Source organism: Procambarus clarkii, chromosome 3, assembly GCF_040958095.1.
Source record: "Procambarus clarkii isolate CNS0578487 chromosome 3, FALCON_Pclarkii_2.0, whole genome shotgun sequence".
Taxonomy (NCBI): domain Eukaryota; kingdom Metazoa; phylum Arthropoda; class Malacostraca; order Decapoda; family Cambaridae; genus Procambarus; species Procambarus clarkii.
The window spans coordinates 56,462,188-56,478,420 of record NC_091152.1 but is presented as its reverse complement, the minus strand read 5'-3'; the positions used below and the strand labels follow the sequence as shown (position 1 = coordinate 56,478,420).

Genomic DNA, 16,233 nt, shown 5'->3' with positions numbered 1-16,233 from the left:
TGGTAGAAAAAAATAATAATAATAAAAAAATCTTCCCTGTCTACACCCTGCCTGTCTACACCCTACCTGTCAACGCGCTGCCTGTCAACGCCCTGTCTGTCAACACCCTGACTGTCACCACCCTACCTGTCAACACCCTACCTGTCAACGCGCTGCCTGTCAACGCCCTGTCTGTCAACACCCTGTTAGTAAATACCATGTCTATCAACACCCTGACTGTCAACACCCTGTTAGTAAATATCATGTCTATCACCACCCTGCCTGTCTACACCCTGACTGTCAACACCCTGCCTGTCTACACCCTGACTGTCAACACCCTGCCTGTCTACACCCTGACTGTCAACACCCTGACTGTCTACACCCTGACTGTCAACACCCTACCTGTCAACACCCTGACTGTCAACACCCTGCCTGTCTACACCCTGACTGTCAACACCCTGCCTGTCTACACCCTGACTGTCAACACCCTGACTGTCAACACCCTGACTGTCTACACCCTGACTGTCAACACCCTACCTGTCAACACCCTGACTGTCAACACCCTGACTGTCTACACCCTGACTGTCAACACCCTGCCTGTCTACACCCTGACTGTCAACACCCTGACTGTCAACACCCTGACTGTCTACACCCTGACTGTCAACACCCTACCTGTCAACACCCTGACTGTCAACACCCTGACTGTCTACACCCTGACTGTCAACACCCTGCCTGTCTACACCCTGACTGTCAACACCCTGCCTGTCAACACCCTGACTGTCAACACCCTGACTGTCTACACCCTGACTGTCAACACCCTGACTGTCTACACCCTGACTGTCAACACCCTGCCTGTCACCGTATACATATCCTCGGCAGAAGAAGGAAGTAATATTTACTACTCGTAGTCAGAGGAGAACAATAATATTTCTACATTAACCCCAATAATATATTTAGGTAACGATACCTATTTTGACCTTTCGATTTCAGCAGTAATAATATTAATTGCAAAGATATATATATGTATATATATATATATATATATATATATATATATATATATATATATATATATATATATATATATATATATATATATATATATATATATATATATACAGAGAGAGAGAGAGAGAGAGAGAGAGAGAGAGAGAGAGAGAGAAATAGAGAGAGATAGAGAGAGAAATAGAGAGAGGGATAGAGAGAGAAATAGAGAGAGGGATAGAGAGAGAGAGAGAGAGAGAGAGAGAGAGAGAGAGAGAGAGAGAGAGAGAGAGATAGAGAGAGAGAGAAATAGAGAGAGATAGAGAGAGAGAGATAGAGAGAGAGAGAGAGAGAGATAGATAAATATATATTGTGAGTGTGTGTCGAAGCCATATCTAAGTTTAAAAGTTACAGATATAAGGTAAATACTTCCATGTAAGATAGCGCGGGGAATCACGTGCTTGTCATCTGCTACAGTCTCCCAATAAACGTGTCTACGTTTTCCTTTGACGGCCGCGCGGCGCTAGAGTGCTGGGGTATTCAGCAATTTTCTGCTCTAAAATCCGCGGAAAATCGTTGCAGGTTTTCACTAACTTTACCTGAGAGTGTAGTCCTCTTTCCTCTGTGTAGCCCTCGGCTCCTCTGCCCTTTGATGAGCTAAAATACACACACAAAATACTTTCTGTGATTCCCGTTTTTTATGACCAATTTTTAGGTCCCACACACTAGTCTTTTCTTCCTCGGGGGCACTAATGTATCGTAATATCTCAGTAACTTATCGTAACTTCGCAGTAACTTAGCCTAACTTTAGCCGTTCCCGTGGCGAAGTGGCAAGGCACTCGCCTGGCATTTCGCGAGCGCTTTGCTCTGGGTTCGTATCCTGGCCGGGGCGGATTTACTGGGCGCCAATCTTTAACTGCAGCCTCTGTTCACCCAACAGTAAATGGGTACCTGTTTGTTAAACGATTTGGCGGGTCGTATTCCGGGGAATATTAGGATTAATTAGGATTAAACACTGAGACGTGTGCTGGTGGATGAACAAGAATGTAACAACTCTTGTATATATAAATAAATAAAATAAAATAACAAAATAGTTTTGACTGTTCCTAACTTGGTGTTTGCTTTTATTGCAAACATCAAGTTTGCCCCCATTTGCCCTAAAGATTTTCTCCAGTTGGATTATAAAATTTAACAGAGTTTCAGCATTTATGCCTTCGGCGGGTAGGCGGTTCCATGGATTTATAACCTTGTGGATGAACAAGCATCTGCTGTTCTCAGTCCAACATTGTGGCTTGTTGAGCTTGAACCCTTTGCTCCTTGTTTGTGTTACATCTGACCTGAAGAAGAAATTGTTCAGTGTTTTAAATGTTTGAGACAGATGAGATGATCGCTGCTTTAGTTAAACTGGTTCATGTTTACTTACCAGGCACAGATCGACCTGATACACAAGGAAATAACATTAATGTGATGAATCAATGAGACAGTAGTAGTCGTGAACCTTTGACGTATGTCAAACCGTACGTGTGTGTGTTTTCACCTAGTTGTGCTTGCTGGGGTTGAGCTCTGCTCTTTCGGCCTGCCTCTCAACTGTCAATCACCTGTTACTAAGGTAACAGTTGATTGTCAAAGGGAGGCACCAAACCGGGAAGGCTATGTAGCATTCAACTTCTACTAACTAATTTTTGTTTTTCCACACACACACACACACACACACACATACACACACACACACACACACACACACACACACACACACACACACACACACACACACACACACACACACACAGCCGTGGCGGCAGAAGCAAGGAAGAGGCGCAGGGCGAGAGGGGAAAACCAGGAAGTCACAGCTCCAAACACAACACCCCCAGAAGCGAGGGGGGAACCCACAACCAGCTACCCAGTAACACCAGAAGGGAGGACAACCCCGCCTCCCTCCTCTGCATAGAAAACCCCCATACCCCAAACCCTCCCTGCCCCCACTCAAATGTTCAGCCAAATCTCCCTCCCCCCACACCCAATCCCCACCCTTCTACCCCTCCCCTCCTCCCGAGTCCTCCCTCCCCCCCTTTCCTTCCCGTCCTCCCTCCCCTTTCACCCCATACCCTCCCTGTCCCTCCCATTTCAGTGGATCCCCCGCCCCTCATCCCAGTATCCTCTGAGACCCTGTTATCCACCTCACAGGTCCTCACACCCATGGAACAGCCTTCCCCACCAGCAGAACACTCACCAAGGAGGCGATTTGAGAAGGGACAGAAGAAAGTGAGCCTCAAAGCGATGTACAATAACATAGATGGAATTACAAATAAAGCAAATGAGCTTGGAGAACGGGTACTAGAGAAAAACCTAGACATAATAGCCCTCACAGAAACAAAGATCACGAAAACGATAACAAATGGAGTGTTCCCACAGGACTATTATGTTATGAGGAAAGAGAGGGAAGGAAGAGGTGGGGGTGGTGTAGCTCTGCTGGTAAGAAAAGGCTGGGATTTTGAGGAGATGGATATTCAGGGCTGTGAAGGTTTCAGTGACTACATAGCAGGTACCGTAACAAATGGAGAAAAAAAAATTATAGTCGTAGTCATATATAATCCACAACCAAATGAAAGAAGACCTAGACAGGAATATGATAGAAACAACATGGCCACCATTAACATAATAGAAAGAGCAGCTTCTGTTGCTAGCAGGAATGGATCTGGACTACTAATTATGGGAGACTTCAACCATGAGAAGATAGATTGGACGAACAGAGACCCGCATGGAGGACCAGAAACATGGAGGGCTAAGCTGCTGGACGTGGCAACAAGAAACTTTCTAAGCCAGCACATCAAAGAACCAACAAGAATGAGAGAAGATGAACCAGCAATGCTTGATTTGATATTTACCCTAAATGAGTGGGATATAAGAGAAGTTAAGATGGAAGTGCCCTTGGGAATGAGTGACCACAGTGTATTGAACTTTGAGTGCCTGGTAGAGCTAGGACTTTTCTCCCCCAAAAAAGAACTAGGAATCAAAAGGCTGGCATACAGAAAGGGAAATTATGAACAGATGAGAAGTTTCCTAAGTGAAATACCTTGGGGCACAGACCTCAGTGATAAGTCTGTACAGGGTATGATGGACTATGTTACCCAAAAGTGTCAGGAGGCAGTAAACAGGTTCATCCCGGCCCAAAGGGAAAAATCCGAGAAGCAACAGAAGAATCCATGGTATAATAGGGCATGTATGGAAGCGAAGAAACTGAACAAAAGGGCGTGGAGGAACTTCCGGAATAACAGAACACCAGAAAGCAGAGAGAGATACCAGAGAACCAGGAATGAGTACGTCAGGGTGAGAAGAGAAGCAGAGAAAAGTTTTGAAAATGATATAGCAAACAAAGCCAAGACCGAACCAAAGCTACTCCACAGTCACATTAGAAGGAAAACAACAGTGAAAGAACAGGTATTGAAACTTCGAACAGGCGAGGACAGGTATACAGAGAATGACAAAGAGGTGTGTGAAGAACTCAACAAGAGGTTCCAGGAGGTCTTCACAATAGAACAAGGTGAGGTCACTGTGCTAGGAGAAAGGGAGGTAAACCAGGCGGCCTTGGAAGAGTTCGAAATTATGAGAGAGGTGGTCAAGAGACACCTGCTGGATCTGGATGTTAGAAAGGCTGTTGGTCCAGATGGGATCTCACCATGGATACTGAAAGAGTGTGCAGAGGCACTTTGCTTGCCACTCTCCATAGTGAATAGTAAGTCACTGGAGACGGGAGACCTACCAGATATATGGAAGACGGCGAATGTGATCCTAATATACAAAAAGGGCGACAGGCAAGAGGCACTGAACTACAGGCCAGTGTCCTTGACTTGTATACCATGCAAGGTGATGGAGAAGATCGTGAGAAAAAACCTGGTAACACATCTGGAGAGAAGGGACTTCGTGACAAATCGCCAACATGGGTTCAGGGAGGGTAAATCTTACCTTACAGGCTTGATAGAATTCTACGATCAGGTGACAAAGATTAAGCAAGAAAGAGAGGGCTGGGCGGACTGCATTTTCTTGGATTGTCGGAAAGAATTTGACACAGTACCGCATAAGAGGCTGGTACATAAGCTGGAGAGACAGGCAGGTGTAGCTGGTAAGGTGCTCCAGTGGATAAGGGAGTATCTAAGCAATAGGAAGCAGAGAGTTACGGTGAGGGGTGAGACCTCCGATTGGAGTGAAGTCACCAGTGGAGTCCCACAGGGCTCTGTACTCGGTCCTATCTTGTTTCTGATATATGTAAATGATCTCCCAGAGGGTATCGATTCATTTCTCTTAATGTTTGCAGACGATGCTAAAATTATGAGAAGGATTAAATCAGAAGAGGACTGTTTGAGGCTTCAAGAAGACCTAGACAAGCTGAAGGAATGGTCGAACAAATGGTTGTTAGAGTTTAACCCAACCAAATGTAATGTAATGAAGATAGGTGTAGGGAGCAGGAGGCCAGATGCAAGGTATCATCTGGGAGAGGAAATTCTTCAGGAGTCAGAGAAGGAAAAAGACTTGGGGGTTGATATCACGCCAGACCTGTCTCCTGCAGCACATATCAAGCGGATAACGTCAGCGGCATATGCCAGGCTGGCCAACATACGAACCGCATTCAGAAACTTGTGTAAAGAATCATTCAGAACTTTGTATACCACATATGTCAAGCCAATCCTGGAGTATGCAGCCCCAGCATGGAGTCCATATCTAGTCAAGGATAAGACTAAACTGGAAAAGGTTCAAAGGTTGGCCACCAGACTAGTACCCGAGCTGAGAGGTATGAGCTACGAGGAGAGACTACGGGAATTAAACCTCACTTCGCTGGAAGACAGAAGAGTTAGGGGGGACATGATCACTACATTCAAGATTCTGAAGGGAATTGATAGGGTAGATAAAGACAGTCTATTTAACACAAGGGGAACACGTACAAGGGGACGCAGGTGGAAACTGAGTGCCCAAATGAGCCACAGAGATATTAGAAAGAACTTTTTTAGTGTCAGAGTGGTGGACAAATGGAATGCATTAGGAAGAGATGTGGTGGAGGCTAACTCCATACACAGTTTCAAGTGTAGATATGATAGAGCCCGACAGGCTCAGGAATCTGTACACCTGTTGATTGACGGTTGAGAGGCGGGACCAAAGAGCCAGAGCTCAACCCCCGCAAACACAACTAGGTGAGTACAACTAGGTGAGTACACACACACACACACACACACACACACACACACACACACACACACACACACACACACACACACACACACACACACACAGAGGAAGCAGCCCGTAGCAGCTGTCTAACTCCCAGGTACCTATTTACTGCTAGGTAACAGGGGCTTGAGGGTGAAGGAAACTCTGCCCATTTTTTTTCCGCCGGCCGCCTGGATCGAACCCCGGTCTCTAGGTCCCCGAGTCTAGAGCGCTGTCCAGTCGGCCAGCCAGCCTCCAGTGTGTGTGTGTACTCACCTAGTTGTGCTTGCGGGGGTTGAGCTCTGGCTCTTTGGTCCCGCCTCTCAACCGTCAATCAACAGGTGTACAGGTTCCTGAGCCTATTGGGCTCTATCATATCTACACTTGAAACCGTGTATGGAGTCAGCCTCCACCACATCACTTCCTAATGCATTACATTTGTCAACCACTCTGACACTAAAAAAGTTCTTTCTAATATCTCTGTGGCTCATTTGGGCACTTTCAGTTTCCACCTGTGTCCCCTAGTGTGTTTACCCCTTGTGTTAAATAGCCTGTCTTCATCAACCCTGTCGATTCCCTTGAGAATCTTGAATGTGGTGATCATGTCCCCCCCTAACTCTTCTGTCTTCCAACGAAGTGAGGTTATATTTCCGTAGTCTCTCCTCGTAGCTCATACCTCTCATCTCGGGTACTAGTTTGGTGGCAAACCTTTGAACCTTTTCCAGTTTAGTCTTATGCTTGACTAGATATGGACTCCATGCTGGAGCTGCATACTTCAGGATTGGTCTGACATATGTGGTATATAATGTTCTGAAAGATTCCTTACACAAGTTTCTAAAGGCCTTGTGTGTGTGTGTGTGTGTGTGTGTGTGTGTGTAGTCAGCTGTGTACTCACCTATTTGTGCTTGCAGGGGTTGAGCTTTGGCTCTTCTCAACTGTCAATCAACTGGTGTACAGATTCCTGAGCCTACTGGGCTCTATCATATCTACATTTGAAACTGTGTATGGAGTCAGCCTCCACCACATCACTGCCTAATGCATTCCATCCGTTAACTACTCTGACACTGAAAAAGTTCTTTCTAACGTCCCCGTGGCTCATGTGGGTACTCAGTTTCCACCTGTGTCCACTTGTTCGCGTACCACCAGTGTTGAATAGTTTATCCTTGTTTACCCGGTCGATTCCCCTGAGGATTTTGTAGGTAGTGATTATGTCTCCCCTTACTCTTCTGTCTTCCAGGGTCGTAAGTTGCATTTCCCGCAGCATTTCCTCGTAACTCATGCCTCTTAGTTCTGGGACTAGTCTAGTGGCATACATTTGAACTTTTTCCAGCTTCGTCTTGTGCTTGACAAGGTACGAGCTCCATGCTGGGGCCGCATACTCCAGGATTGGTCTTACATATGTGGTGTACAAGATTCTGAATGATTCCTTACACAGGTTCCTGAACGCTGTTCTGATGTTAGCCAGCCTCGCAAATGCCGCAGACGTTATTCTTTTTATGTGGGCTTCAGGAGATAGATTTGGTGTGATATCAACTCCAAGATCTTTCTCTGTCCGTTTCATTAAGTACTTCATCTCCTATTCTGTATCCTGTGTCTGGCCTCCTGTTTCCACTGCCTAGTTTCATTACTTTGCATTTACTCGGGTTGAACTGCAACAACCATTTGTTGGACTATACACTCAGTCTGTCTAGGTCATCTTGTAACCTCCTACTATCATCCTCTTTGCATCATCAGCAAACATTGAGAGAAACTAGTATATACCCTCTGGGAGATCATTTACATATATCAGGAACAGTATAGGTCCAAGGACTGACCCCTGCGGGACTCCACTTGTAACGTCTCGCCAATCTGAGACCTCACTCCTCACACTGTCTTGTTGTCTCCTGTTGCTTAGGTACTCCTTTATCCAATGGAGTACCTTCCCTTTCACTCCAGCCTGCATCTCCAGCTTTTTTACTAGCCTCTAATGTGGTACTTTATCAAAGGATTTCCGACGATCCAAAAATATGCAGTCTGCCCACCCTTCTCTTTCTTGCCTTATTTTTGTTGCCTGGTCGTAGAATTCAAGTAACCCTGTGAGGCAGGACCTGCCATCCCTGAAACAATGTTGATGCTGTGTTACAAAGTTCCTTTGCTCCAGATGCTCCACTAACTTTCTTCGCCCAATCTTCTCCATCAGCTTGCATGGTATGCAGGTTGGGGACACTGGCCTGTAGTTTTGTGCCTCCTGTCTATCCCCTTTCTTGTATATCGGGACTACGTTAGCTGCTTTCCAAATATCTGGCAGTTCCCCTGTTGCCAGTGATTTGTTATACACTATGGAGAGTGGTAGGCACAGTTCTTTTGCTCATTCCTTTAGTATCCAAGGGGAGATTCCATCTGGGCCTATATCCTTTGTCGCATCCAACTCGAGTAAACACTTCCTTACTTCTCCGCTGGTAATCTTAAACTCTTCCAGTGGTTCCTGGTTAGCAATTCCCTCTCTTATCTCTCGAATTTCTCCTTGCTCTAAGGTGAAGACCTCTTGGAATTTCTTATTCCATTCCTCACTCACTTCCTTGTCGTTTGTAGTGAATCCTTCTGCCCCTATCCTTAATTTCATAACCTGTTCCTTTACTGTTGTTTTTCTCCTGATGTGGCTATGCATCAATTTAGGCTGAGTCTTTGCCTTGCTTGCGATGTCATTTTCGTATTGTCTTTCTGCCTCTCTTCTCATCCTGACATATTCATTCCTGGCATTCTGGTATCTTTCTCTGCTCTCCTGTGTCCTGTTATTCCTATAGTTTCTCCATGCCCTTTTACTTTGCTGCTTAGCTAGCCTACATCTCTGATTAAACCATGTGTTTCTCATCTTTATTTCTCTGTTTTCCTTTTGGACTGGGACAAACTTGTTTTCTGCGTCCTTGCACTTCTGCGTGATCTAGTCCATCATATCTTGGGCCGTCTTTCCCCTGAGCTCTGTTTCCCATGCTATATCTGTTAGGAATTTTCTTATCCCCTCATAGTTTCCCTTTCGGTATGCAAACCTTTTGGTTTCGGTATCCCTCCTCGAGTTCAATAACCCTTCTTCAATCAGGTACTCAAACACCAGTACACTGTGGTCGCTCATTCCTGCTGGGTCCTCAAAACCTATTTCTCTTATGTCGGAATCGTTCAGAGTGAAGACTAGGTCGAGTCTCGCTGGTTCGTCATTGCCTCTCATCCTTGTGGATTCTCTGACATGCAGGGTTAAAAAGTTTCTAATCACCACCTCCAATAGTTTGGCTCTCCACGTATCGTCACCTCCATGCAGTTCCTTGTTCTCCCAGTCAATCCTTCCGTGATTGAAGTCGCCCATGATGAGCAGGTGGGATCTATTTCTACAGGCAGCAGAGGCTGCCCTCTCAATTATAGTGTTAACTGCCATGTTGTTGTTTTCATACTCTTGACTGGGTCTTCTGTCATTTGGTGGAGGGTTGTATATTACTGCTATTACTATTCTTGGTCCTCCCATTGTCATGGTGCCTGCTATGTAGTCTCTGAAACCCTCACAGCCCGGGATAGCCATCTCCTTAAAACTCCATTCCTTTCTCATGAGTAGGGCCACTCCGCTTCCTCCCCTACCTTCCCTCTCTTTTCTTATTACTGTGTACTCCAGGGGAAACACGGCATTCGTTATGATTCCAGAGAGTTTTGTTTCAGTGAGTCCGATTACATCTGAGTTCACTTCTTGTGCACTTTCCTTTAGTTCATTTGTCCTGCTTGTGATCCCATCTATGTTCGAGTATATCACCCTGAAACTGACTCTCTTCTGCTTCTCCTCTGGGGGGCACCTGTGGGATCTGGGGTAAGTGGGAGCTGGGGGGGATCTGGTATGGGGAGACTGGTGGAGGAGGGAGGACTTGGGGGGGTGGGGGAGAGGGGGAGGGTATGGGGGTGAGAGGGGGAGGGTAGGGGGGAAGTAAGTAAGTAATTATCAAAAGAAGGCACCAAACCGGGAAGGGTATGTAGCACCATCAAATGTGTGGAATAATCAGAGGGCGCTAAATATCACCAAGGATGCCAATACGAGAACAAAAACGCATAAGGCGAACGATATCAAAAGTATCCGAGTCACCAAGAATTCCATTGAGGGACAGGCGACCGGGAGGTGCGGTCGGACAGCAAGACACATGCTCGTCCTAGAAGTCAGGACATTCAAGAAGGACATGCACGACCATAAGAGGGACAATGCAATTAGGACAATAAGGAGCAGGGCGGTGCTCCATCAAGTGACCATGGGTTAAGGGAGTATGGCCAATACGCAACCTCGCCAGAGCTGTTTCCCAACGCCGGTTACAGTGGCAGGAGGACGGCCACGAGGAAACACAACATTTAAGAGTACGAAGTTTGTTACCAGTAACAGACGACCAAGAAGCCTGCCAACGGGTAAGAATGGAGGAATGGATAACCGGGTAAAAGTCGGAATATGGAATACCTTTACGAGAGATGGGACAAGAGCGGACAGCTTCCTTGGCGGCAGCATCCGCATGCTCATTTAAAGACACACCAATATGGCTGGGAACCCAACAAAACTCAACCGACTTAAATTTACTGTGGACAAGAAACAGCCAACGCTGGATCTCAACAACTACTGGATGAACCAGATTAAAGGACCCAAGAGCCATGAGGGCACTACGCGAGTCAACAACAACTACAAAGGAAGACTGACAACGAGAAAGCAGGAGACGAAGAGCATAGAAAATAGCATAAAGCTCCGCTGTAAAGATGCTAGTCTCCGGAGGTAAGCGACACATATAAGTGCGATCAGGAAAAACAACAGTAGCAACACCGTCTGCAGACTTAGACCCATCAGTGAAGACAGAAATGGAGCGGAAGTGAGAAGAAAAGTGCTCAAGGAAAAGGCGTTTTAGAACCGTAGGAGGGGTAAAAGCTTTTGTGATGCGGGTCAAGGATGTACAAAACTGCGGAAGGGGGACTCTCCACGGGGGCAAAGAAGGAACAACACGAGAAGAAACATTAGAAACACGATCGGAAAGAGAACTCTGCAAGCAAGATAACCGGACAGAAGGAGGGAGGTGGTGAAGAGGAACAGGAACCGCAGGAGGGGTAAAAGTTAAAGCACGACAGAGGCGAGAGGAAGGATGTTGTAAGGATCGCGCAAGATAGCGAAGACAGTAGCGATCACGGCGGTCCTGGAGAGACAGGAAGCCAGTGTCAACATACAAGCTAAGGACGGGAGTCGAACGAAAGGCACCAGAACTGAGGCGCAACCCAGTATGGTGCAAAGCATCAAGACGGCGAAGAGTAGAAGGAGAAGCAGATGAGTAAGCAGGGCAACCATAATCGAGCTTAGACAGGACGAGAGAGGAATGTAAAGCAAGGAGAGTGCACCTATCCGCTCCCCAAGAAGTATGGGACAATACCCGATGGAGGGCAAGGCCCTTAGAGCACTCAACATGGAGGTAAGAGATATGGGGAGACCAAGACAAACGAGTGTCAAGGAATAACCCCAAAAGCTTCGCGGAATCTTTGTACTCAAGGGGATGACCATAAAGTGACAAAGAGGGATGAAGAACGACCCGTTTCCTAGTAAAAGACATGACACAAGTCTTAGAAGTAGAGAACTTGAAGCCATGATCGGTGGCCCAAGACGACACGGCATCAATCGCATGTTGAAGCCGGCGCTGAATGAGAGGCAGGCGAATCATCACCCTGACAGCAAAGGGTAAGATCATCGACATAGAGAGCGGAGAAGACACCTGAAGGAAGAGAGGAAAGAAGACCATTGAGATCAACCAGAAAAAGAGTAGTGCTCAGAACACTACCCTGGGGCACACCTTCATACTGCTGAAAAGAGGCAGAGAGAGCGGTACCAAGGCGCACCCAAAAGGAACGACGAGAGAGGAAGCTGCGGAGAAAGTGAGGGAGATGACCACGAAGGCCAAAAGAATGAAGCTGGGACAGAATATGATATCGCCAAGTGGTGTCGTAAGCCTTTTCCAGGTCAAAAAGGACGGCAACAACAGAGGTCCTTGCAGCAAAAGCAGTACGAATATAGACCTCCAAGTTCACCAGGGCATCTGTCGTGCTGCGGCACTTGCGGAAACCAAATTGAGAAGGGGAGTGGAGGTGATGGTGTTCCAGGAACCACATCAGACGAACGTTAACCATACGTTCAAAGAGTTTGCAGACACAACCTGTGAGGGCAATAGGGCGAAAGTCCTTAGGGGAAGTTCCCAGAGACCCTGGTTTGCGAACAGGGAGGACAAAGGCATCGAGCCAGTCCTCAGGGACTGACGACGACTCCCAGATCCGATTATACACACTCAATAAATACTGAGACGTGCACGGAGGGAGATGGCGAAGCATCTCATAATGAATACCATCGGAGCCCGCTGCCGTAGAACAGCAGAGGGCCAGGGCAGAACGAAGTTAAGAGAGAAAGAAGGGATCATTATAGGAAAGTCAAAGACGAGTGCAGAAATCTAAAGGACGAGACTCAAGGACAGGTTTACGAAGAAGGAAAGATTGGGGAAGATGAAGAAAAGAGCTAACAGAAGAAAAGTGAGAACCCAGTTCGGTAGCAACCTGCAACAGGTCCGCCACAAGAGTACCACGGAGGTGAAGGACCAGGGAAACATCGGGAACGAACTTACCCGCAATCTTGCGGATACGCTTCCAGATCTATGGCAGGGAGTTTCGGACGTAATTGTGGAGACATAAGAAATCCAACATTCACATTTAGCCATACGGATGGCCCTACAGGCCACCGCACTTGCTTTCCGAAAGAAAAGAAAAGAATCAGTCATCTGCCGACGGCGGTGCCTCTTCCAGGCTGCACACTTACAGTGGACAGCCCGAGCACAGTCCACATTCCACCAGGGAACGCACTTCCGTGGACCCCGAGAGGAAGAGCGAGGAATAGAGTGGAGGACAGCGTCGAAGACAGTGTCATGAAAAAGGAGGAGAGCGCGAGGGAGAGGCAGAAGGGAGAGGTCAGAGAGAGCAGCACTGAGGGTAAATAGGTTCCAGTCCGCACCGGTTGCAACATGGGGCGGGAGGAGAATAGTGCCAACACTGGCATTCATCTGAACATTCTTGGAGACCCGAACAGGGATCTTGCCAAGGCAAGACAAGGCTGCCAAGCGGGAAGCTGCATCCTGAGAAGGAGCAGCAACGACACGTGTACCGAGACGAGTGGGGTTGAAGGTAACAGACGCATCCACGGAATCAACAAGATGCCGAAGGAGGGAGAAATCGTCAGGAGGCGCAGAATCAAGAGGGAGGAGATCAAAGTATTTGACCAATGAAGCGGGACCAAACAAGGCCTGATACGCGGCAGTACGGGAAGGAATCGAGCGAGTGCGGCCGGGGCGCGAACGGCGTTGAGAACCCCCAGAGAGAGAGGGGTTAAAAGGCGCAGTAGTCACAACGAGAGACTTAGCCGCACCAGGGGACGAAGCGGTCACCACTGGGGGCTGGAGGCTCGACCCAACCACAGAGGAGGGAGGGGAGCTGGGGGAAGAAGTCAGGACGGTCAAAGGAGGAGCAAGGTCGGGGCCCAACGCAGCGGGAGCTACAGAGCCTGGTCTTCCAATACAGGCCGACTCGGGGGCTTGGTCGCCCACCCCACGAGCCTGAGAGGGTACAACGGAAACATTTATCGACATAGAGACGAAGAGAAAGAAATTCATCCACGAATGTGCCCCCATACCCACCATGGAGCCACAATTAGAGGCAGGATACCCAACAGGAAGCTATCGCCGATCAAGCCGGGGCCCCCTAGGGGTGCGTCGTGAGTATACGCCCCACAAACCCCACCTTAAGAACCGTCGGTCCGTCGAGATCGGGTTCAGCGGCGAAAGTGGGATTGACAATAAAAAGTTCCCCTCGCTTGAAACGTCGGGTATAACAGTTCTACGGGTGCAAGAGTATGCCTCCTCAAGCACCCGGGCGTCAAAATAGAAGAAGTCCAAAGAAAGATGCAAAACAAGCAAAAGGTCGGCAGGAAACGACAAGCAGATAGGAGAAGAGGGGAGAGAAAAACGAAACAGAAGGAAAAGGAAAAGGTGCTCAGCACAATTGGAGAGGACGGCAGCAGGAGCGCAAGGCTAGAAAAGGACAGAGGACTGTCCCAAGGAGCATCACACTCCGGCAGCCGCCCACAAAGCCCCCTCACGGCATCAACGAGCTGAGCGGGGAGGGAAGGGGGGTAGGGGGGAAGAGTGAGAGGGGGAGGGTTGGGGGGGGAGAGGGGGAGGGTTGGGGGAGCATGGGGGAGGAGAGGCTTTGGGGGATAGGGGAGAAGAGGGAGGAGGGCTTGGGGGGCGTGGGGGGAAAAGGAGGGCTGAGGTGGGTGAGGAAGAGGGGGAGGGTTTAGAGGAGTGGTGGAAAGGGGAAGACTTAAGTTGGGTGGGGGACAGTGGGGGGCTTAGGGGGGTGGGGGAGAATGGAGGGCTTGGGGGTGGGGGAGACGGGAAGGCATGTGGGAGAGGAGTGGGCTTGGGGGAGGAGGAAGAAGGGAGGTCCTGGGGAGAGGGGTGAGTGGGAGGAGGGGGGTGAATGGGAGGAGGGGGGTGAGTGGGGGGGAGGGTGCCCTAGGTGGGTACTTAGTGGGGGGCTGACAGGGGAAGGGGCAGGTTGGGTGTCTGTTGGGTAGAATGTGGGGTGGTGCCCCACTCCCTGTGGCTGTTGCACTGTTTGAGGAAGGTTCCCCACTCCCCTCTGGGATTGTAGGGTCCAGGGTTGTGGTACTCTGATTCCTTTCTCTCTCCCTGCGCTCCTTCCTCACATCTGCTGCCTGCATTCTCTCTTCCCTTGTCATATCCCTCTGCAGGAATACTTTTTTGAACTTCTGAACATTTGCTAGACCGCTCTTCCATGCTAACAGTTCCTCTTTCGTGATTTGGCTCATGAATACCACCTTTATCATTCGGTCTCTGTCCTTGTTGTACTTTCCAAGCCTGAAAACCTTTTCAACATTTTGGTGAGTTTCCTCCATCCTTACCACTTTAAGGATCTCGGTAACTGCGTTTTTGTCCTTGTCTCTCCGCTCCTTTTGGGCTAGTCCCTGTTTGCTCTTTAATTACTGCTACTACTACTGCTCTTTTTCTCTCTATCATCCGGCTAGTACATCTAGCTGCTTCCTGAGAGGAAGCCACTTCCATGGCAACTTCCTTAACTGCAGACCTAGCTTCAGGGCTCTTTTTAAGCATTTCAGCAAATGAGAGCTGGGTTGTGGTGGCCCCTGCACACAGTAGCATTCCTGTCTCCCTGAGGCACGGTTTGTGTCTGGTATTGCGGAAGAGTCTCCTTTAGGCATCTTATCTCCTCCTTTGCTGCCCTTAGTACATCCTGCAGGTTGGCTACTGTCTCCTTCATTACCCTCAGTCCTTCACTGAATTCATCCCGCATTTGCTGGAGTACTTCCTTCATCCAATCTCCCAGTTCCACCCCATCCTCTGAGTTTGTTCCAGCCGCGATTGTCATCCTGCGTTTGTCACCCCGAGTTCGTGGTGTGTGTGTGTGTGTGTGTGTGTGTGTGTGTGTGTGTGTACTAACCCAGCACTAACAAACATCACCCCTACAGGTCAGCACCTGTGTGTGTGTGTGTGTGTGTGTGTGTGTGTGTGTGTGTGTGTGTGTGTGTGTGTGTGTGTGTGTGTGTGTGTGTGTGTGTGTGTGTGTGAGTGTGTACTAACCCAGCACTAACAAACATCACCCTACAGGTCAGCACCAGGCCGCCGTCCAACAGAGCGGGTACAACGCCTCCGTCAACGAGACATATTCCATTCAGGTCATCATACTCTTCAGCGCCCTCAGTCAACTGGTCATCACCTCTCACTTCCGATGACCGACAACCCTTCCCTCGGGGACGTGATAACCAAAACATTGTCGGGAAATTGACTATTTTTGTAAATAAAATAGAGAGAAATCAACATATATTTTTTAGTGCCGTTATGCACCTGTGGTGTGTGGAACACACCGGTTTGTTCCAAGTGATGGCACTCATCGTGGTGTCCTGGGTGTTGTTCCAGTGGTGAAGTACACGTGGGTGTTGTTCCAGTGGTGGAGTACACGTGAGTGTCT

The 16,233-nt window shown here is 48.2% G+C and overlaps 1 protein-coding gene across 1 annotated transcript in view; it reads left to right on the top strand.

The window, feature by feature from the left end:
* Positions 1-15,997, top strand: part of LOC123760936 (zwei Ig domain protein zig-8-like) — a 337,946-nt gene extending 321,949 nt beyond the window's left edge. Inside the window, exon 8 of the mRNA XM_069331978.1 lies at positions 15,873-15,997. Within this exon, the coding sequence (XP_069188079.1) occupies positions 15,873-15,997 (125 nt within the window). The remainder of the gene's footprint in view (positions 1-15,872) is intronic.
* Positions 15,998-16,233: the final 236 nt, after the last annotated feature.